The sequence below is a fragment of the Protopterus annectens genome, chromosome 9.part0 (assembly GCF_019279795.1).
Source record: "Protopterus annectens isolate FY-2018-M chromosome 9.part0, PAN1.0, whole genome shotgun sequence".
Lineage (NCBI taxonomy): Eukaryota > Metazoa > Chordata > Ceratodontiformes > Protopteridae > Protopterus > Protopterus annectens.
This window is the reverse complement of record NC_056743.1, coordinates 663,982,721-664,007,452: the sequence shown is the minus strand read 5'-3', so window position 1 is coordinate 664,007,452 and position 24,732 is coordinate 663,982,721. Positions and strand designations below refer to the sequence as shown.

The 24,732-nt window shown below is 39.9% G+C and overlaps 1 protein-coding gene across 3 annotated transcripts in view; it reads right to left on the bottom strand.

Annotated features, from left to right (window-relative positions):
• The window catches only part of LOC122811421 (regulator of G-protein signaling 3-like), a 610,403-nt gene that overhangs the window by 5,774 nt on the left and 579,897 nt on the right, over nucleotides 1-24,732 (bottom strand). For all 3 annotated transcript variants that reach the window (XM_044083253.1, XM_044083254.1, XM_044083255.1), the window contains one exon: nucleotides 7,120-7,286. In XM_044083253.1, the coding sequence (XP_043939188.1) occupies nucleotides 7,120-7,286 (167 nt within the window). The remainder of the gene's footprint in view (nucleotides 1-7,119; nucleotides 7,287-24,732) is intronic.

Here is a 24,732-nt window from a genome sequence, read left to right as displayed (position 1 = left end):
AGGCAAAACAAATAGAGCCTTCAAGGAGAGAATTTTAGAACACCTAAGACACATTAGGAATGCTAAGATAACAAGTGCATTGGCCATGCATGTTGCGAAAGAAGGCACTGCACATAAGTTTAAATTTTTTGTTCTAGAAGTCCTACACGATAGTATTAGAGGTGGTGACATCAATAATAAGACAGAATCAGTGGAACAGAAGTGGATTATATGTTATCAAGCTGACAAACCACCAGGTCTCAATAGTAAGGCGTCTCTGAAGCCCTTTTTAAAAGCTAGTGCACTGAAACATTGACCAAGAAGTACCAAGCTTATGTCCTTGGTTTCTTATATATATATATATATATATATATATATATATATATATATATATATATATATATCTTTGCTATGGTTTTTATTTTATATGTCCCAAGATTGACCAGTTTTATATATATATTTTTAGACAGATATTACATATCTATATATATATATATATATATATATATATATATATATATATATATATATATATATATATATATATATATTTATTTATATATATATATTTTAGTATATTTAAATGTTGATACATTTTAGAATTTATATTTATGTTTGTGTGATAGACCAGAGTCAGTTTTAATTATGTACTTTTTTGAGTTGCAATGTATGTTTTATAGTGTTGCTGATTTACACACTGATGTTAGTTTCTTCACTGCTTAGACAAGGCAATGAATGTGTTAAATTGGTTCAGTGATTAGTGTGCCTCACTGCCTGCTAGAATGTTAAAAGATGTGACTTGAGTTTTAATATTTTGGTCTGAGGAAGCGGATGTAATCCGTGAAAGCGCCTACCTTGTTGTGTTGCTATTAAAGAGTGCTGTGTTGGAACCAGTTTGCCTTTTTCTTCACTATTTTGCTGTTTGCTACATTGGTTCCTTTATCAGTTCAGAGGTTTGTTCTGACTTTACTTTTAAACAAATAAAACACCCGTGACACAGCAGACAAATTTGTTCCTCAGTAAAGACCTACTAAAGTCAAGCCACAGCTAATGTCTAGTCAAGTAATGCAGTGAAAGCAATAAACCATGTTGGATTTGGACTGTCATTATTGCACTTTAGCAGATGGAAAAAGAGTTTTCATTTACCAACAATTAAACAGTCCAGTCCAACATATTCATAAACAAATTCAGACAGCCTGCACTGCTACTATCCATGTCACTTACAAACTAGCAAATTTTATTTGAATTCCATTCCATACAGCAAATACATTGTCAAGATTTCAAATGAGTAGTCCCCAGCTTTGTTAAAACTAAATATGCAAAAGAGGGAGCCATAATGTCTCCCATTGCTACTTCAGATAATTGTAACAGTTATCTTGAAAATAAAAATAATTTATTGTGTAGAATAAGTTCCAATAAATGAAATATTAAATGAATCTCTCTAGTCTAGTATTCAGTTTCGCTGTCTCATTCAACTAGCTTCCTATTCACTACATATCAGTAATCTACAGAAAACTGCATAAAATTGCTAAATCTGTAGACATCATTTATAATTCATCACACATTTCAGGCACTTTAATTCTATCTAGTTCCTCAAAAAAAAAAATGCCAAAGGTTAATTTTCTGATTCTGGTACTGACACTGTCAGGCTGAAAAGCAGATATTTTTCACTATGGTGTGTCTTGTTAAAAAGAATAAACTTTTCAAGGCAGAAACTATTAAAAAGTAATTCAAACAATTATTAATGTTCCTGTAGGCCCAAGAAACATTGCATAACTGCACCTTTTGTGTAAGAAGTGCAGTCATTTACCATCAATATTAAACTTCAAATATACTCCAAAATGTACATGACTACCATTTACCTTCCCTTATCAGCTGCTGTAAAATTTGTCTTTCATTTTCCTTAGTTCAGTCTCATCTTTATGCTAATCAGAATTAAAATTTTAACATTTATGTTTTGGAAGGACTTTGCATTTATCTTTAATGTCTCTTACATAACTACTCTGAATTAGTATGGTTGTTTTCATGGTACTTTAGCTGTGTTGTACAGCAGATATGGTCACATTTTACTTTATATATTTTTATATTATTTTATATTACTAGGCTTTTAAGGTTTTCATAGGTTCACATGAGATTATTAGGCTAACAGCTGAAAAGCCCTTAAAAGCTTACCCAGTTTTACCCAAATTTTACCCAATTTTCTATCCCTTGGGAAAGATAATGGTCAGAAAGTGGGGTTTTGGCTATTTTTATAGACTGTCTCTGTCCATAAGGGACATGGGTGCTACTCTGGGGAGTGAATTTGTGATTTCCCATCCACTGGTCCAGAACTGCACTTGAAGATGGTCAGGGAAGAGTTCTGCTTCATGCGAATAGGAAGCCTTTGCAAGGTCTTCACAACTAACATTGTTGCTTAGACACATTATAATGATTAATAACATCAGCTCTTTTAATATGATTGGGACTTTTTATGTGCAGATAGGTGCCGATAGTGAACACTACTACACCCATAGTTTTTGGCTGGGGCAGCGTCTCCTATAACATTGTGTAGTGCATTATGAATTGAATCTGAACCAGACGGCCTCAATTAGTATATCTTGGTATACATACGTGGAGCAATATATATATATATATATATATATATATATATATATATATATATATATATATCCAGTGTTGCATGGTGTTAGTGAGTTGCGTTGGATTCTGCTACACAATAAAAACAAAAAAGCAGTTATAAAGTCACAAATGTATAACTTTATTCTGAATCACAAACTTACTATTAACTTTAATCTGAATCAAAAATTGTGGCTTTGTAGGGCACAAAGGGTTGTGATTTTTCCCTGAGCTTCACTTTTGATATTATTGGGCTCTGGTATGTCAATGCGCACCATGTTTATGAATGACAGTTGACAGCTTGCTACTTATGCACTGCATTAGTAAAAAAAATAGGCATGCAGTCTTTCTACCTTATGTAGAGCTCAATTTGTGGTTCATCTGCTACAGCTTTCATTGCTGGAGTCTTAGATTGGAGATCAGCCAGTCTGGGTAAACTGCAGGCTAACATGGCAGTCTGAGGGACAGGCTAATAATGATTAACCATATGCCCTCCCCTGGAAATGTTCACTGCTCTTAATTTAATCAGCCAAGTGATTCAGCAAACTCTTAGCTGAGTAAAATTTTACTTTAGAAGAAAAATGGAATGCCATCTTTTGACAGCAGGAACAGGTAAATACAGTGCAGCTCTAGGGGATGGGGTATGTCAGTGAAACAATGAGGCTGAATAAGTGTGCATGTCTCGGTTGCACAATGAGAGTTATGTAGGGGATGCCGTGTGTGTGTGTGGCATTTATGTGAGTGTGAGCAAGTGTGGGGGACTGGACTTGGATTCCTGAATATGCATGTGTGTATGTGTTGTCTGTAGGGGGTGTCTTTGGTTGAACAATGCATAAACTGCTAGGGAAAACACTAGTATTGTCAGGTCTGACAGGACAGTGTTTGATTCAGAAACATTCTAATGAGCCTCTGATGAGGCATTCTCTGTGCAGTGTTACTTATTGCTAAATCAGAGATTCTCTTTGCTGTACAACTGACCAAGGCACACTGTACAGTTAGCACAGGTGAAAAGGATCACAAAGAAAAGAGGCAGATGAAAGGTAAAGGCCTGAAATGTGGTAAGGAGATAGTGAGTTTAAGGGTTCAAAGTTAAAAAGGTGGTTCTGGGTCTAACAATCAGCAGGAAACGGGGAAGGGGGTGAATAAAGTGGAAACACTCCCAAGGAAAAGAAAAGGAAAATGTGAATTAACTCATTCAGTCCAATGGAGCTCAGGAAGTTTGCACTGTAACTTCCAATGGGCGGAGCCTAAGCCTTTTGACAGAATCAACTTATGTCCTCCCATTTCAAACAAATATTCGTATCTCTGAAAATAATAAGGGTTATGAAAGAAGTATAAATGGCAAACTATTTTTATAGTGGTAATGTTCTTTAGGTTCTAGGTCTTAAACTGAATTTTATAAGTCACAGTAAACACAGTAATTATTATCTTTGTTATATTTTGTAAACAACGTACAATATCTCAGCAACCACTCAAGTTACATACACACTTTCAGCAGCATTTTGGTCATCTAGTTGATGAGGCTAAAGAGTTCTGTCTGTGCTACTTCGTTGTTGAGATATTTAGAAAATGTGAAAATTATATCTATATAAATTAATATCATAAAAGCAACAGTTAATATATATTTACGTGCACTAGACACGTCAAATATTAATGCAGTTGAATTATTTGCCATTGTGTAAGCTTTAACATGAACATTTTTAAAACCTTGTACATACCATGGTTTTGGAATTATTGATGCAAATATAAACAAATATATAACAATATACCTGACGCCTAGAGGCATTAGTAGGAGTTAATTACAGATGCACCTGGAGGCATCACTCGGATGTAATGAGTTAAAGGAATCAAGAATAGAAGCATAGTAAAAAGAAAGAAGAATGTCTTGAGAAATGGGAGGGGTTACCAAAGGTCAACTGTGGATTGTACACAAGAAGACTAAGTTAGAGGAATGTAGGATGTGCCCGTCAATATGGGACTCCATATAAGGTGGGCAGCATGGGCTGAGAAGAGTATAGCTGGAGGGTAAAATGGTCATGAGGCTGATGAAATCAAAGGACAGAAGAGGTACTGAATAAAGTAGTCATGAAGGATAGAGTTAGCCCATATATAATGATTTCAGGTTGGGACAGATGAATTAGCAAAAGATACTATGAAAGAGGCAAAAGTCATCAAAAAACAGTACAACAGATAATTACAAATGCAGTCTCACAGGTCAGGTAAAGAAACAAGGATTAGATCAGCGACATGTACAGTGAGGTCCTAAAAAAAGACAATGAAAGGAACTTGTACAACCGAAATAGGCTTTATCTCAGAAATGCAGGAAAAGTGACATCAAAGGAGGGACTAGTGGGGTATACAGAAAGATGATACCTTTATAAACCGAGGGGGAATGTCAAGGGGCAGCTCATACAGAGCATTAGCAGAACAGCTAGAGAAGGACAAGGGCTTGGTTTGGCATAATGGTTAAGGTTGTCACCCTGTAGCCACAAGGTACTGTGTTTGATTCTTATCTCCAGTTATTGGCTAAACTTAAAATGGCCCTTCAAGACAGTTAGCCTAGCACTCACTTATGAACCTTTAAGAAATAAAAGAAAATGGAAGAATCAAGGAAAGGGGAATGTTAGTTAAACATGGGGTGCAAGGTGCTATCAAGAACAAAAGGAGAAGAATGTTAGAAGAATGGAAGAAAACACATGAACTGTGAGTAATTATGTCAACAAGAGGAACAGATAAATTTGGAAAAGTTAAAGGGATGGGGACATGGTAGTAAAAGGATTAGAACTATTAACACAGAACAGTCAACCGTGGAAGGGAGTTAGTAGTGAATACAAGGAATCAGATTACATTTTATAGCTGGTTATATCAGGACCCAGACAATAGTGTCTACAGGGAGCAATAGGGATAGATATTTAAATAAAAGTGAAGAAGAGATCAAAAATCGGATAAAGAGATAGAGCGCCACAGCAGTATGATAACAATGTAGGGACTTTGCCAGGAATAGATGGAAGGACTTCAGCATCAAGGATACAGAAAAAGCGCACTCCTTCATGGAGGTGCCTGATATAAAAGCCTTTGTACAGCAGCTGGGGAAAGGTAACAAGGAAAGAAAGGATTCCAGCAACAATGTTATACAAAAAAGAAGATATGAAGGATGCCAACATGAAGAGCCCCTAACATGACTTGTGAAAATACTTCAATATGGTTCACTAATAAGTCAGATGCAACAAAGATGAAAACCAAGAAAGTGGAGAAGGGCTGCATGAGACAGAGTATGGGTCATTGTCAACAAAATTATGGAAATGAAAGGGGCAATGCTAGTCAGTAGACTGAAACCTAAGAGGGATGATATGGAAATGAACACTAAAAGGTCCAGGAAAGAGAACCAAAGCAAAGAAACAACAGAACATCAGGGCAATTTATAATAGAGACTAGGAGCAGAGAAAAGAAAGTGAAAAAGGCTAAAAGAATTAAAGATAAAAAGGTGTCAACACAGCTTTTATAATCAAGAAGCCAGTGTATGCCAGACATGACAAGGTGAATGAAGAACAGGATCAGTCTAATTGTTAATGACATCAAATGGGATGGGTTACTGTGGGACAGTGGAGTCAGCCTGATGAAAGTCTTAAGGAGACTAGAACAGTGGGCTTAAGAAAAGGTAGCTAAAGACTAGTAGTAACGAGTGAAAGGCCCTGCATCTGGACATAATAACATCCGCTGATCTTATTTATGGATTTTAAAGTGAAAGGTGGAGAACAAGGGAAACAATACAGGGGGAGTCATCACTACCACAATGGAACATCAGGGGACAATGGGAAAGGGCAACAACCAAGGTCAGTTGGATAACAGCTAGCACAGGAAGGGATGTGTATGTCAGATGCAAGTTTGCTACTATAAGAAAAACTGGTGAGGCTGTAGCTGGAAAATACTGTCAAGGCTTTGAGACTGTACATGGAAAAGGACATTAGGGTAGCAGAAAAGGAACAAAGAAAGTCAGTCATTATGGCTAGAGGATTAGATGGTTTGACTCATGTGGAAAAGCTAGGAAGGCCGTATCTTAGAATAGGAGGGAACACACACATAAGAATACAAAAGGCCACAAATGGAGCTTTCAGGAAAACTTAGCTGATGGGAAACAAGGAGAAAAAAAGACAAACTGTAGATAGAAGGGAACGCTTTGATCTTGAACTAATGAAACTCATTTTGTATAAACAGTGGTAGACAGCTGGAAAGATTACCTTTGAACAATTATACATACTTAACCCACAGAGTCCTGTACAAGATGTTGGGTCGAGTGTAATGTAAGGCGTAACATATCAGAGAGATTGCTAGATGGTGCCGACTGCCACAACTGGGTAAACAGACCACAATGTTTCTTCTTCCAGCAAAATATAAATATGTATGAATACTTGCATAATATGTTTAAAGCATAAATTCATAAAGCTGTTTCTAACATGAAGCATTTCTAAAAATGGTACAGGTTCTTAGCAAATTCTAAACAAAGGCTGAGGCAAAATCACTTACTTCTCGAGGAGACTGTATGGCGACAAACTTATTATAAATCTTACAAGCTTCTTCTAGTAGATTCATACCAGGTTTACTGTTCTTGTACTCTTCACAAGCAAGCCAAAATTCAAGATTCTCATCACTAAACTCTGTCTCAAGAAATGCTTTGAATGCAGCTAAACCATCTGTCACAAATGGAGAAGGGGAGAAAGAAATATCAGAATGTATGTTACAAACAACTCACATTTTTAATAACATTAGCCAAGCCTCACAGTGCCTCCTCCAGATCCATGTAAGAGTCCCTAGATGTCATCAACTTTGAAATACATAGACTGAGCACCATTAACTGTACCTAACAAAAGCATCCATCATAGCACTTAAGTTATTTATTTATTTAATGCATTTTGGTGAGCTGGTAGTCTAAATGGCAATTACACATAGCATGTATATGTATCTATATCGCTCTATCTAGCTCTCTCTATATATATATATATATATATATATATATATATATATATATACACATACATACACACACACACACACACACACATACAATATGCATGTATATGTACATATAAATATATACACAGTACTTGGGTACACACAGAGTATTTCAAAAACAGTGGTACAATAAGGTAAAGTAGCTAAATATTTACATACAGGAATATTAAGTATCAGTCTGAATAAAAAAATCAGTTGTCTTTCATTATCATATCACTCTGTTGTTTGTGCAAGAGATGAGAATGTAGGGAAATGTAAAGGCAGCATCCATGTGGATCTGAGACTGTGTTACACAAACTATAGCACTGAAGTCAATTATAGTGCTGCAGGGTACAAGGCCTGCATTCCCAACAGGTAATTGTCAGTGAACTGAGTTTTGCTCAAAATATTTATTAGTTCTGATCTGATGAAGCAGGACTTAATTAGCATAATGGTAACTACCTCCTTTTTCTGAGTTTTCTTTAAACTGCTCAGCATGGATGGAATGTTATACAGTTTTCTTCTGTGGTCTTAATCATTCCCCAAAAAGATACTACAATATTTTGTCATTGTTTTTCCATATGGCATCTATCACCTTTCACCTCCTTGCAGAGTGTCCAGCTTGAACTGGGTTCACTAGCAATCTCAAAGTGAGCAAAAATGTTGGACTGGATGATACCAAAAAACAGTAATGAAGACAGAAGATAAAAGGTGATGCTGATGGTAGACCTCTCTGTTATTAATGAAGGGAGCTCTCTGTTATTAATGAAGGGAATGCTCTTGCATGATGATAAAGGTAGAATTTTTGAATATTAATGAAAGAAAAGCTCTAGCATGTTATTAATCGAAAGAGGAAGGTGAAGGTTCACTATGTGACCAGAAAGGTGCAGGCCAATTTATACAAATGAATGGGGGCCAAAGACAAATTTAGAAACTGTTGAGAACCATGCCCCTTTACAGTATGTATGAGGTACTGGTTTAGTTGGGGGGGGGGTTCAGACAACAAACCAGAAGTAAAAATAACATGCTAAGTACCCCAGGAAGTAAAGTCCTATTAGGGTTTGCTTTCTCTTAGAATGGAATAAACAGGGCACTGGTTAGCCAAAGGGAAAATCTAAATGGGCTCATATCACATCAAGAATTATGAACCTCTCCCTCTCCAAATGACTTTAAATTATCTAATGACAGTCTCTAAGGAAAGATGCTCTGCACCTGTCTTTGAAACAAAGCAAAGTATAAATGAAACAACATACAAAACTAACTTCAGTGATGCTGTACACAACACCATATTTCAGTAATAACTTATGTAAGTTATATATACTGTGGTATTATTTACTTGTGTTGGTCAAGTATGCATGAGTATAATCAACTCCACCATGAAAGTTGGGGTCCAAATACAGAGATGATAAATCAGCAAGCAAAGGACAGTAGTATTGCTGGAAATTAATTCATCCTCTAGTCATGGGGAGTTCCTTCACAGGGTGGACCCTGTTTTCCACAAAATCTCACCAAGATGACACTGATATATAGACTGTATTTTATATAGCATATATAACAAAAGTAGGTTAAAAAATAAAAAAGCTGGGTGCACAAGACCCAGGATAAAAAAGTGCCCAATCCTAGTAGATGCACTAGTGGCAGGACTGGAAAAAAATGACAGTGTAGAATCCTCAAGACATGGAAACATTCCTACAATGGGATTAGGCCAGGCTCAGGGGGAAGATGCCCCCTCCCTCGTTGTAGAAGGAAGTCCACAAAAATCATAAAAACTGATAGGCCAATAAAAGAGCCATAAAGATGATACAGTGGACTACTGAGGATAAGAAAGAAATTGTGTATTGTTACTATTATGCAAGAAGAATCTCGAAAACTGTCAATGGAGACTACCATACAATGCAGAAGGGGAACTTTACTGTTCTCTTTACTGTAGTGTAATCTCACCGTTGGTATATTTAAGTTACAGGGGGGCTTGCCCCCTGCAAAAACTTGATTGTTGATGTTTTGCTGTTTTAGTTTATTTTTTTTCTTTCTTGTTTTGAGATTGCGCAATTTCGAAGTTCTGAGCATCAGTATTCAGAGCTTCGAAATTGTGAAATCTCGACATTACAAAGTGGACCCATATATATATATATATATATATATATATATATATATATATATATATATGGGTCTATATGACTTAGTCGACAGTTCATATGATTGACTGTTTATTTGGTCGACAATTCATTTGATCGACAAGCATTTGCCCCCTTCCCCAATGTTGTGTGACCCTGGAGTTGATATATATAGTTAGGGGGGGTGTGGGGGGCACAGCCCCCCACCTAAAATGCTTGTCGATCAAATGAACTGTCGACCAAATAAACAGTCGATCATATGAACTGTCGACCAAGTCATACAGACCCATAGATATATATATATATATATATATATATAGAGAGAGAGAGAGAGAAAGAGGTGAAACTGTACTCTTGATACAGTATCTCTTCACAATATTATTTGATCATGTAAGGTGCTATGAAGAATTTTGCAAGGTTTTATACTTTTGTCTTTACTCCACAATTGCGTGACTGAGAAGTCTGTCAGTATACTTAAGTTAGGAGGGTACAGAGAAATGGGGTGAATCCCCACAAGCAGGTGGATGTTAGGTTAGGGTGTGCAATGGCATCCCTAAATTAACACTTTGAAAAACTTCCACACAGAGAAGTTTATTGCAATGTTTTGCTTTAGACTCACTACACTTGTATAGTGAGTGGGTTGTTTGAGACACCACGGAGATCAATTGTTTCTAAATTAACACTTTCCTAACTGATATTGATAATTACAGTATTTATAACAAGTAATGGGATCACGTCGGCCACATTAAGTTTATGCTTTTATTTAACCCAGAATTATTATGTAAAAGAGTTAGCACACATCCCTTTGTACTTGTTTCTTTGGTGATAGGGATCACTGCAGCCATTTTCTGGCATGAAGAGAATGCTGATAAGTTATGACTGTGATCACATTTGTCTTTATCACATGCGACTTTAACTTTCCATTGTGATAATGTGATTTGCAACTTCCTCAGGTTGGACTCTCTGCTGTGAATCTATTTAAAATCATTCTGCTACATTTACTGCAGTGAATTTCTCAGCAGGTTTTGTAATGAATCAGAATTTAAAATGATCATCGTAGTACCAACTTGGCAAATATAACTGGATACTTTAACTCCTTTGTTTCATTTGAGAAAAGTACATTAGATTCTAACTTTCTGTTGTACATTTCAGACTTACAAGAGCTGACAGTCACTTAGCAAGTGCATCAAAATGGGGTTGTTGGAGCTGATGTGCTTAGCAAATTTTGTGGATGTTTGCCTAAGGACAGTGATGACATTTCATTAAACATTTGATATTGCCATTTAGTCTGAGTTACCGATGGCACTGTGAAATATACAACACATACATCAATTTATTCTCAACAGCTCTTGAACTAACTTTTAGCTTCAGGGTATATAACTTAGTCCTACATTTAATTATACATTCTATACACAGCTGCAGTAGTGCAGCAGTTAGCACTGTCACCTCACAGCAACAGGTTCTCTGGCTCAATTCTCGGCTGGAGCACCTTTGGTACAGAGTCTGCATGTCCTCTCTGTGGTCGAGTAAACATTAAAGACATGCAGGTAGGTGTGTGCGTGGGTGTGCCTTCTGTGAAGGTTGGGTGCCTGACTGGCAACTCAACACTGTAAAAATCCACTGCCAATCAAAAGTGGACTGGTGATCCACTGTGGTGACCCCTAACCTAGAAAATCTGAAAGAAGACTACTGTATCAGGACTGCAAATGATATTTCAGCACTTCTAAAAGGAGCTAGAAAAGGCATCTAAGCTTCTGCCCTGGTGGTTACTTAGTTACACCTCCATACTTTGAAGGAAACTTGGTCCATGCCAGCTGTATTGTTTATAGATAGACCCCAGGATTCAATAACCTCCATGTAGGCTCTGGATGAAGCCTACACAAAGTTTACATGTGTGCAAGGTGGTGTGTGTTGAGCAGCAGCATGTAAGACCATACAATTCATATTAATACTGTACACCACATCTAAGGGAGGTTTCACAAACTGGCAACAGTGTTGCCAGCCAGAAAACCATGTAAGCAAACACGGATAGCAATTCTGTTTAAAGAAGAGCACCTACAGTCCTCGGTTTTGTATGGAATGTCACAATGATCACCAGGGCTTCACATGTAGCTCTCAATCTGTTAGCTCGACACATCTGCACAGATGGCAATATAATTATCTAGAAACAGGAACATATTTGAAATAGATGTTGCATATAAATGTGGTGGAATGAAACTCAAACATACCTCTTAACCTCTTAGAGCAGAAATCCAGACAAAGCCATAAATAATGGGGGGACAAAGGGCCAAAAACAGGACAGATTTTAATAATGCTCTTACAAACCTAGAACGTTGATAGAAAGTACAGTTGTGTATACTTACCATAAATATAGATGTCTGAGTGCATTCACTGTTGCAGTCATCACCTGTGGGTTATCCCTGCTGTGGTAGCCCCCGGCCGGCCTGAATACCAGAGTCAATGTTTTTCTGCATCAGCTGCTGTCGCTTGTAGATGGATGTCAGGTCATCAGTGCTATAAATCAAGGCAGCTCATGCCATAACATCAGGTTTTCTTGCCCTAACCAGTCAGAAGCCCAAGGAAATATGGCAAAGTGGTCCTGGTGTTTAAAAACCACCCTAAGAAGCTTATGTCTCCCTAAGGAAAGAGGATATAAGGGGGAAGGAGGGAGGGAAACCAGGACTACAACAGTGAATACACTCAAACATCTACATTTATGGTAAGTGTACACAACTGTACTATGTTCTTTCCTGTCTTACTGTTTGCAGTCATCACCTGTGGGAGGATTCCCAAAGTTGAGGAGAGGGGTGGAAGGATTAGTTAGAGACCTAGGCATGGGTAAGCAAGCCCTGCAGAACTGCAGAGGCAAACCCTGCCCTAGCCTTAGAGAAAAGAGGAAGGTAGTAATGCTTTATAAAGGTATGGACTGAGGTCCTGGTGGTGGCTTCCAAGATGACCCTGGTGGGAACTCCTCTGAGGAATGCTGTGGAAGTGGAGGCTGCCCTAGTGGAATGGGTATGAATTGACTTAGCGGGTGGTTTCCCATATAATCTATAGCAGAAATGGATACAGTGTGATATCCATTTGGAAATGGTTTGCTTGGAATTGGGCTTCCCCTCTGCCCTTGGGGCAAAGCTGACAAGAAGTTGGTCCATTTTCCTGAAGGGTTTAGTACAGTCCATGTAGTATCTGAGCTGTCTGTGCACATCTAGTGAGTGCAGAATTCTTTCCGCTTGTTTTGAGAGTTAGGGAAGAAGGCGGGCAGATGAATGGCCTGGTTGCGAGTCACATTGGACACCTTGGACATAAAGGAGGGGTTAGTCCTAAGGGAGACCCTGTCTGCATGGAAAATGATGAAGGGCTCAATGGGCATCATTGCCTCAAGTTCTGAAACCCTTCTGGCAGAGGTGATAGCTAGCAAGAAAGCAGTCTTCCAGGAGAGGTATTTCAGTTCTGCTGAAGCAGCAGGTTCAAAGGGTGGTAAGGTTAGTTATTCCAAAACATAATTCAGATCCCAGGCTGGCATAGGTGGCCTTCTGGGAGGTCTGATATTAGAAGCCCTTCTGAGAAATTGTTTAATCAAAGGATGTGAGAACAGGGGCTGGTCTGTATTAAAATGAGCTGAAACGGCTGAAGCGTGAATTACAGAAGAGAAGGAGAGGCCACTATTGAGTATCTCTGCTAGATAGTCCAGGATAAAGAAGGTTGTGAGGAAATGGCCCCTCTGGACTGGCTCCAGGAGCAGAATCTTTTCCATTTCCCTGCATAAGATTTTCTGGTGCGGGGCCTTTTGGCCTCTGTGATAATGTCTAGGACATGTTTGCTTAACAGGTGTCCCTTGCTTGCCTTTGAAGTATTAGCCATGCTGATAGTTTGAGAGTCTGCAAGTCTGAGTGCAGCACCCCCCCTCCCATTTGAGTCAAGAGGTCTGGGATCAGGAGAAGCTGCCTGGGAAGCTGTGATGTCAGGTTGCACAGCAAGGGGTAGCAATGCTGCCTGGGCCAATCTGGAGCAATGAGGAGGGCCTTTGGTCCCTCCTCCCTCATCTTGATCAGTACCTTGGGAATAAGAGCCAGAGGAGGGAATGCGTACATGAAGAGGGAGTTCCAGGGGAAGGTCAAGGCATCCACCTTCCATGCTAGGCTTTGATACTCCCTGGTACATAATTCCTTTAGGTCTAGGGTCACTAACCAGGCATTTCTGTCAGCATAGACAGCAGCTGCTGCAGAGTTAGCATTTTGAATTTGGGGACCACCAGGGAGGTGTTCAGAATGGACAGATCCAGGATGGGGCACCAAGTGCCTTCCTTTCTGGGAACAAGGAATAGCCCTGAACAAAAGCCTTTGAATGTTTGATCTGCAGGAATAGGTTCTACCACCTCCTGGGATATTAGAGTTTGGACTTGTTTTAATGCCTCTGCCCACTGATTTGGAGGTAAGTCTGGGTACCCTCTGGGAATTGGGTGTTTGCTGAAAGTGAACTTTTATCCCTGAAAAATGATCTTCAAGACACATTGGTCCTTTGTTACAGACAGCCAATTTTCTTTGCAGAGGGACAGCCTTCTTCCTAGCTTTTGGTGGGTGAAGGGAAGACAGAGGGGGGAGTGGGAGACATTGAGAGGTTTTGCCATAGAAGGACACCTTAGAACTCCCTGCCTTTGGGGTGGAAGTGGTCCACTGTTTGGTTCTCTGCTGTCCCTGGGATAGGGGTCTGGGTGGTCTGTCCCTGCGGGGCTTACCTTGACCCTGTCTGCTAGGTGCAGGAAAAGACCAATGCTTAGAGGGAAAATTCCTGCTGAATCTAGGAGGTTGAACCTGAAAGAAATCTTTTATTGTTTGCAGAGATTTTGCTTTGTCTTCCATCTTTTTAAGCACTTCTGTTTTTCTCCAAAAAAAGCGGTCTTTATCCAAGGGTGCATCAATTAATTTAGACATGACATGATTAGGGAGAGGTTGTTCCTTCAACCATGCATGTCTCCTAATGACAGTGTAATCCACAGTGTAAAGAGTGTTTTGCCACTTGACAAGTAGAGTGCAGTAAATCTGCTAACTCTTTAGAATTGGCACAGTCAGCAAAGGTAGAATATTTTGCTTTAATAGTTCCAACATGTGTTGGTGATATTTTAACATATGGAACTGACAGTTGAATGCTCTGATAGCTAAGGCTGCAGAGGTGGAAACTTTTTTTTACCCCATCTGGCCAGAGCTCTGGCATCCTTGTCAGAAGGAGTAGGATTCTTTGCAGAACAAGCCCTAGCTCCTTTAGGTCCCTGTACAATGACCTCTGGGTCTGCAGCAGGATTTCTGTACAGGTATTTGTGAGAATCTGTTACTCTGTAATACCTGTCAGGTTTACTGGGAGCAGGTAGGAGGGCATCAGGGGCTAAGCTGGATTCACTGAAAACATCATCCACTACTTCTAAGATAGGGGGGATGGCCAGGGGTCTGTGCTGGGGCAGGTCTAGAAACTCTCTTAGCCTTTTCTTAGACTGAGGGAAGTCCTGAGATTCCCAGTGGAAATGTTCCTTGAGGGTGTGAAGGGTTTCTCCAAAGGAAAGGTCTTCTGGTGGGGAGGCAGAAGGAATGGATTCCTCTGCACCTGAATCCTCATAAGCAGTCAGAGGTTGTTGTTTCTCGTCAAAATCTGAATAATCAGATTATTCAGAATCCTGCTCTGTCATTAGTTCTGGAGAAGAGTGTCTTTTCCTTTTAGAAGTTGTGGCCTGACTGCCCCTGATATGGGAGATAAGATCCTCTGCTCTGCCATCTTAAGCATTTGGGCTTGGGGTGGTAGAGCAGGAGTAAGATGGTGGCTAGAGGTAGATTTTCTAGAAGTGGCCTGGCTTCCAGGCCTAACAGTATCCATTGGTCTGAGAGAAATGGTAGTCAGGTGAGAAGACATTGGTTTATGTCTAGAATTGGTAGTGTGAAAGTCCTCCATAGAAGCCGATGCTTGAGTCGCGGCTCCAGACCCACCCGAGGCAAAGACAACCAAAAGAAGAAGAAGAAGATTTCCATATATGACTGAACTCTGAAAGGGTCAGTAGAGGCCTAAATAATATCAGATTGCATCATCAGGGGCCGGACAGTGGAAGCAATTTAATGGAGCTAACTGACCTGTTAGCGTTTAGAGTTGTTGGAAGGCTAGCCCTTGTGTGGTCTGTCTCTATTTTTATTCTACATTTTTTTTTGGAATGTCTATGATTGGCTGATGGGCAGCATTTGGGAGAATGGGGATGATGATGCAAATCTCTAAAACAAAAAATGGCTCGTGTTAAAATGAAAAAAAAGATTAAAGAGAAATACAACTGGGGCACGGGGGATGGTGTGGTCTGGGCCTAAACATGAATGGGAGACTCTGTGTGGCTCTGCTCATCTAGGGCAATAGGCATGTTAACTTTTTGACATTTGTTAAGAAAAAACAATTCCCAAAATGGGATTTAAATGGGAAGAATTTTCTAAGCATGTTTTCAGCTCTGTGACTGACCGTCACAACACATTTGAACGCTTCTTCTGCTCTTAGAAGCTTGAAGATACATCAGCACTTTATGAGTTTAACCATGCACACTAATCCAACACTGTAACATCTGCTGGAGGTGTTAGGAGGAACACTGCTATACCCATATGTGACAGTAGGAGCAATACGGGCTAACTGACTGGTATGATTGGTATTGCATGCATATCTATCTATAAATGTGTGTGTGTGTGTGTGTGTATATATATATATATATATATATATATATATATATATATATATATATATATAGATGACAATCCAAATTGTCATAAATGATATACATGCCATTAATGTGAAACACCTGTATGTAGTGTGTGCATCAGCAGAATATGTAGCACACATGCATCTGGTGTAACAGCCTGACTGGTGTTCCAATCAGTCATGCATATTCCACAAAAGAATACCTAGGCCAATAAGCTATGTGACAGCTCACTGTGACAAAGGTGGTACACCATTTACACATCATTGGAAGATGTGTAGGGAGGCACACAAAGAAGAGTGTACTGTACCCAGTTAGTGGTATGATGAAGTCCGGGAACTATGAAGGAAATACGGCCTCTGATGTGGATGTCCTTCACATACTCAGTACTTGTGTTACATTCAAGGGAGTAGTCAGCACTGTGACCACATTCTGGTGGATGTTCCATTTACCATCTACCCCAGGATACAGGTCACATACCTATTGGTCTAATTATAGGGGTTGATGTCTACACTATACTTGAGTTGTGTGTTTGTGTACTTGACTTAACAAATCCTCCCATAGTTTCTTGTCATTGCAGGTGTTGTCATGGCTATGGCAGCAGTATATGGTATGTGTTGATACTGTCTGTATTATACTAATATCACAGTTGGAGTTAGTGAATGCCCATGATCTGTAGGCCTTCAGGCAGCTGTGTGGACCCCGGATGTGTATGTCATCTGTGATGTCCGTCATTTAAATAATGGACAGGAAAGGGCCAAGCTCACAGCCCTGATGTACGGATCTGATCACTGGACCTGAGATATGGGTCACTTCACACATGTCAACACAGTGAGATGCCACATACTGTGATACGCTGGTCTACCCAGTTGGTGATACAGCTGTGTATGGCCACATATGACAGTGTTGATTGAATAACTCCATGTGGATTTGTGTCAAATTCCAAGTTCTACAGGATGATACTGTTGTCATTATGCATGCCCTCAAAGACCTCTTTGAGGATATCTATCAGATGTAACAGACACAAATTAGCATTAATGGCTCACACAGGTCTGTTGCACATAGCTGGAATATTACTGGTGTCTTTTAGAAGAGGTCCATGATGACATGTTGGTTCACCTCACAGTTGAGGAGAGTCAGGATGTCTCTATACATGCATGCATTAGGTGCTGTTTCCCCAACTCAGATGGGTGCATGTTGATGTACACTCTTCTACAGGAACATAGCCCATGTGGGGGACATTTTGAAGTATGGATATAACCACATCAGGAAGGTATATGTTTTGAGTTATGCCACAGGTGATCTGTGAGGTTATCACAGCTCAGTAATTCATTGTGACAGGCCTGGATGACAGTAAGACAGTACATACTGCCTATTTTGATCTGGCCTAGGGTTTTGACACAATTCCAAATGTGGGTATCACTGAGAAACCCTCCCAGCTGGGGAATAATCCCTACATCACTAGATGGGTAACCAATTGGCTCACCGACAGAACACATACTGTAAAAGTTGGTGAATCAACCTGTACCAGTAGTGCTGTCACCATTGGCAAGCCACAGGGATCTGTTCTTGCCCCTTCATGATTTGGCCTCTATTTCGTGACAGTTCAGGCTAAAGTATACGGCCTTTTGCATATCAAATATGCTAATATTTGCATATTAGGTGCAATGATTGAGTCCACCAATGATGATAACATAGTTCAGAAGGGGGGTAACACAGATAAATGATTGGTGACAAACGCACACAATCTACAAATAAATGCAGAAATGTGTCTTTTTATGTTGTCCATCTGAAAAGTGGAATTCCATACTAATCACAACAATGACAACAGCTCTGCTATGCTTAAACCCAGTGATGCAAGCACTGCAAACATATGTAGATAGCAATTAGAACTTTGACCACCAAGAGTCCCCACTGGTATTGAAAGCCTATGTTGTGCACATCATAAGTCAAGCCACCATATTCAGATCTTAAGGTTGTATGACAGCACTGTACTCAAACCTCCTCAGAACACTAATGGACTATAGTGCTCTCTTTTGCATGTACTTCACCAGACACATGCAGCAGCTGGAGAGACAACAAGGCTTTCTCATCAAGAAATTACATGGCCTACAAACCATGCCATGATGTATCTGGACAGATTAAAAGCCACATCACTATAATCTTTCTTGCACAGATTGAGGTGATATCTGCCTGGCCTCCATGGCAGTCTCTGACCTTGCCCTTGTGGGAGTACTGCATATCCAAAAATCTGATATAACTGAAAACATCAGCAGTGTCTATTAAGAAGAGAACGCTAATAACAGTGTCCTACATGGTGGTGTAAAATGCTCTCTGTAATGTCAAGCAAGAGCACATACACACAGACTCAGTTGACTGCAGTAAGAATAGAACCCTGCCTACTTAAAGGCACAGACTACAGAACTCAATACTTCATGCAAGCACCAAGGCACAAGTCTGACTCAGACTGTCTCAGGCAACACTTTATAGTTTGACATTAGCAGTGTGCATTGAGGACAATATGGTAATAACAGTGTCTCACATGCTGGTGTAAAATGCCATCTGTAATGTCAAGCAAGAGCTCAAGCAAACAAACACACACACACACACACACACACACACACACACCTGACTGCAGTGAGAACAGAACCTCTACCTAAGTACACAGACTACAGAACACAGAACTTTACACAAGCGCCACAGCACAAGTGTGATTTTTAGAAGAGTGCAAGTCATCTTATAGTAGATGACATCAGCAGGCCATGTGGGAGGCAAGATGTTGGGAGGCCTGTGCAGGCTCATAGCTTCATAGGGGGCTACCATCCTAATGGCCGTAGGGTACCCTTAGTGAGCATAGTTAGATGATCGTTGTTAGGAGAGTGATTTTGTGAGCAGCACCGAATGGCACCGTCCATGAGGGACATAGGTGCCACCCCAGAGGTGACTTTCCAATCACCTAACCAGCTGTCAATGTTGCTCTGGAACAGGGTCATTGAGAAGCACTGCTTCACAAGAAGTGTTAACCAATTACAGAGGAGTGTCAGCCACTGGGGCATATATCTGTGTCCCTATCATGTTCTGTTTATGTCACAGGCTAGGTTGAGAACCTTGGAGCAAGTTACTTTTGTCCCATTTGATATGCAAATGGCCAGCATTTGCAGTATGGCATGGTCTGAGACTGGGCATTTGCAGTAGGGCATGGTCTGAGACTGCTCTGAAGGCCAGGCATAGGTCACCTCTCAGCAGCCTGCATGATACTAAGTACAGTGACAGTTTTTTCAGTTTTTCCATTTATGTCATGTTTGGAGGCCCTGGATTCTCCCAGTCACAAACCTGTTTTTTCCTCTAATTGCTGCAGGTGTCTGCTGAGGTACAGACAGAAGGGAGCTTTGCACTCAGTGGTTTGATAAGGGTAGTGTAGAGCAGAACTATGACCTCCCTAGTCTTGGATATGATATCCATATGTATGAGGTGTGCAATGCAGAATGTGTGTCTCATGACTATGGACACATAGTGATGAAAGTGTAGACTGCTATCAACATGCATTCCCAAGTCTTACAGCATTGTCTTTGAGCTTAGAGGGGTGCAATGGATATCATAATTAGCAGGGGCACTTAACTGCAAAAAGGGACAATAATATATTGCTTTAAGGTTCCGTCTGTGAGTTTGACACCAACCATTTGTCTGTGTCAGCCCCTTCTGTAATATGTTACCATCATTGGAGGAGACTATGTGAGTGCATCCAGTTAACAGTCATCTGCTAACTTGGTAAACCACAGGCCATGTACTGTTGCCTGCACTTCAGGGAAGTAGTCTGCAAACAGTTGAGGGCCCAGCAAAGATCTCCGTGGCATTTCTCTGGTATGTGGGCTAGTGGTGGAGGTGCTTTCACTAACTTCAACAGTGTGTGTTCCATCACTGAGCCAGTTGGCTATCCATCTAGTACTGTATGGCCTAATTACGTGCTGGAAGATCTTCACTATGAGACACAAATGGGGGGATAGTGTCAAAGGTCTTGGATAACTTGAAAGAGGAGGTATTTCCTGTTATCCCTCATCCAGGTCTTTGGGGTCAGTATCAAGCAAGTCCACAAGGTTCAATAAGTAAGGTGTACCCTTGACAAAAACATAGTGGGTTGGTTCACGTGTGTGAAAGGTCACATATGCTCCTTTGGACAAAGTCTATGCTGATTCCTTCCCTAGCCTTGCAGATAAGGATTTTTAGCCTCATGGGTCAATAGTTGTAGTTCTGTATGTTACCAGATTGATGTGCATTGCATATCACACAACATTTGATATTACTTTCTGAAGTATAGGTGATACATGTATAGAAAAAAGTACTGAGACACCAGGGTTGCAATGCAGGGGGGGTGGCAACACATGGCTATATTGTAAATATGTGACATATTGTTATGGCCTTCAATTTGCAATGTTTCCACGTGTCATGTCACACAGAGGAAATGGACAGTAAACAGAAGTAATACATAATAATATTTATTTTTCCATAGAGCAGCAAGCAGCAAGTTTGGGCAACTGTTGGCAAAGTGTATATGCATGTGAGATAGACAAGGTTGTGCTTAGCTAAGCAGTGAGCAAATGCAAGCTGCAGTGCTAAAGTCTGACAGTTAGTATTGAGTCTATGCAACACACCTGCTGCTTAACTGAGTCTGTGGCAGCACATGTTAATGCACTGATACATCCTTTTTGGGCCCAGATGGTACTGAGTTGGAATCCAGGTCTATTGAATACTTTTAAATACTTTTACATAAACACTGATAATGCAATAACATGAATTCTTTACAGTGCATGTGTAGCTGTGCACTGACATACTGCAGCAGGGTTAAGCAGCATTACACTGAGGTAAACACTTCACTTTGCTGCCACTCACATTTGCTGCACCTTGGTGCCCAACTTATTCATCCACACAAACATTAACCCAAAAAGTGAAGGGATTCATTGCTTTTGCAGCAACTTGTGTGTGCTGTGTGTGATTCTATTTTTTGACCAAATTAAAGTGATGAAAATGTGGTACATAGGAAAGTGCTGAAATTGGGAGCAAGCAGGTGGAAGGACAAAGGGAAAGTAGGGCAGGAATGTGCAGGAGGGAGGTAGGAAAGAACCACAGACATCCATTTCTTTAACAGTATAATATAAAATATGTGCAGAATGTTAACTGAATTTAGACCGCCACCTCCAGATACAGGGGTTAGACCACAATGCAATCATGTTGTACAGCCAGATGGACCGAATCAAGTGTGTCAAAAAGACATGTGTGTGAAATGGAGAGCTATGTATAGGACTATTTTTTTGTGGGACAGGTCTCCATTGAAGTTTTTAATTGAGAGAGGGAGAAGGGACACAGGTATGTCTGGGTCAGGTAAGTTGGGTAGATGAGGAAGCATCTGCATATAGACAAGACAAACAAGACAAGAGACAGGGACGGTTTTGGACACAAAAGTTTGGGGGCCACCATGACTTGGGTGACGGGGCTGGTGGTGACAACATGGACACATGGCCATCAAGCTTGGTGACAGTGAGAATCGAGTCATCTCCCACTTGACTGTCACCACTCCACAGGTGGCTGGATTACTTAACATCTCCTAATCCTAGTATGCAACATGAGGGAGAGCAGCCTTTCCAGCTGGTGTAGGCATGCATCAATGGTGTGGTCCATTACTCTAAGCACCATCCCTGGCAACTTGCTGCAGGTGACGAAATCACCACCTTTACCTCTTCTTCCAGATGGTAGCTCTGGACCAGCCTCTGGGGCAGGACCACCCAAGGGCACAAGTAGTGCAGGGGCAGCAGAGGCAGTGCTGCCAGGTTGGCTCATAGATGTGATGCAAATTGCTACTGCAGTTGGTGGAGCAGGACAGGCTGATCTAATGGGGCTGGCCCACCTCACTCTGCTGTGGAGCATTTAATGATGTGGAACACATGGATGACATGGACACATTTTAAAGACACACAAAAAAAGAAATTAAATAAAGTAAAAATTAAAATATTTATAAAATAAAATAAAGAAAATAAAAATGAAATTACATAAAAATAAAAAATATTTATAAAATAAAAATATTTATAAAATAAAATAATAAAATAAAGAAAATTATTTTTAAAAATAAAATAAAAATAAAGAAAATACAAAAGAGAGATAAGGGTTGGGCTGATAGAAAAAAGGGATAAGATAAGTACCATCATATGTGACATACAATGCATTACTACAATTCTACAACTCTATTATCTTAAGTTTTACATTTAAATCTACCTCCTAACAGATACATATTATACTACAGATTGCTGCAAGTAATCCTTAAATATGCATATATTGCACATACGCATGTTCCAGTTAAACAGATTACAGTTTACAGCAAGGCATGTGTACCACTGGTACTGAGGTTTTAATTTAATGTAAACATTACTAAAGAAATAACAGTACAGTATAGTTGTGAAACGTGGCATGTGAACCCACAACTGTTGACTAAAGTCTAATACTGGACTCTTACATTTGGTTTGTGCTACAGACTAATGCATGCATCCTTGCATTTACAGTTGGGATATGCATGCTCAATTTGACCCAATTCTATAAAGTACCAAAAAAGCTGTCTTTAATTTTTCATGCTACAATAACACTTTTGTTCTTGCTCACTTCAGTCTCTCCAGTTTAGCCCAGTGGGCCAGCATTAAACTCCCGATCACTGGCAGCTGGTCAAAAACAGAAAGGAACAGAAGACCATTATATGCATACCAGTCTTGCCTACATTCAACTTTCTTAAGTTTTATGAGTACCGTCTTCAGTTGATACTTACACAGATGTGGAATGTCCTCAGTTCTAAATTCCTCAATCCAACAGTCGAGAGTATCCCTCTTCCTCCTCTGTAGGTCATTAAAATTATGTCTACATTGCTCTCCAGTGCATGGGATACCAGTGGCACTGTATACAGCCTGAACTAAACTATCGCATGCCTCAGAGTTGTACTGGGAGCCAGAACAGTCCCCCTGCAGAATCCCACCTCACCTCTGTGCCCTAAACCTGACACTTTCCCCACTAATGCCTGCTGTGTCCATCTACCAGTAGATCGAGAGCAATGGAGACTGATGCTTTTCCACCAGTTCCAGTTATCTCGTTTACTGGAGTGCACACAACTACTCAACACATTTACACAATGGTGCGAGGACAGCAACAGTGCCAAGAAGTGAGGAATAAGAAAATTGATTTTACACTGTAGGATTCAAACCTAGGCATAAAGGACAAAACATTTACTTCCACAGTGTTGATTTTCCATCTTTGTCACAGAAGAAGTGCTACTCAGACATAGTCTGGCATCCTATATAAATGCAGGTGACAGGATGAGTGGTTACACATGTATATGTGTGAAGTAAGAAACAACACAAATCCACAGACTTATAAAAATACTAAAAGATGGAATAAGAATGGCTGCAATCCAATAAAATCACACAAATTTAATCCACGTAAGTGCTTTCATTCAAACAGTATACATGAACTTCTTCAGCCGTTCTTATTCCATCCTTTAGTATTTTTACATGTATGTGTGTGACTTTACAAGGTTATTGGATATACAGGCAGTTGTGTATGTGTCTTAGGCAAAAGTGAAGGCAATGCAAGTGTCAGATAGCACAATTATACATACAGAAATATAGTACACAGTATACCCTCAGTCATACATCTGATAATAACTCTGATGATACATATATAAAAAAACACAATAATTGTGTGACATCCCTCATACATATAATTAATATCAGCTCCACTATCTAAAGTGTTATAACTGACAGTGAATATAATGAGAAGTGGAATTACAGTAAACGTGTATGGAATATCCTGCATTAGAACCCAGGACCATGTGTATGGTAGCCCTACACTTAGACCTGTTGACACAAAACAGCTGAAATAACATTTGTTCATGTTTCAGTTCATTGCTATAAACTGCAAAGTCACAACAGAGAAAAAAAAAAATAAAGTTGTACACACTGTACTAGAATGCAGGACCATCTGTACTCCAGCCCTACACTTGCACCTGCTGCCTCAGGAGTAGTTTCATGACATTCCCTATTTGACTAATCATTCTTAAAGTCTTTTTATTAACCACCATGCAACGCCGCTTTATGGCTTTGCATGGTGCTCAACAGAATTGAATGGCAGGCTGGCTGTGCTTATCTCATTTGCATGAAGCACTGAAGTGCACAAGCTGGATAGCTGGACCACCCAGGAAGCAAAGAGGACCCAGACAGACAAAAACAGAAACAGGATATATTCAGTTATTTCCTCCATTCCAGTGATTGCACTAAGTGCCACATCCCA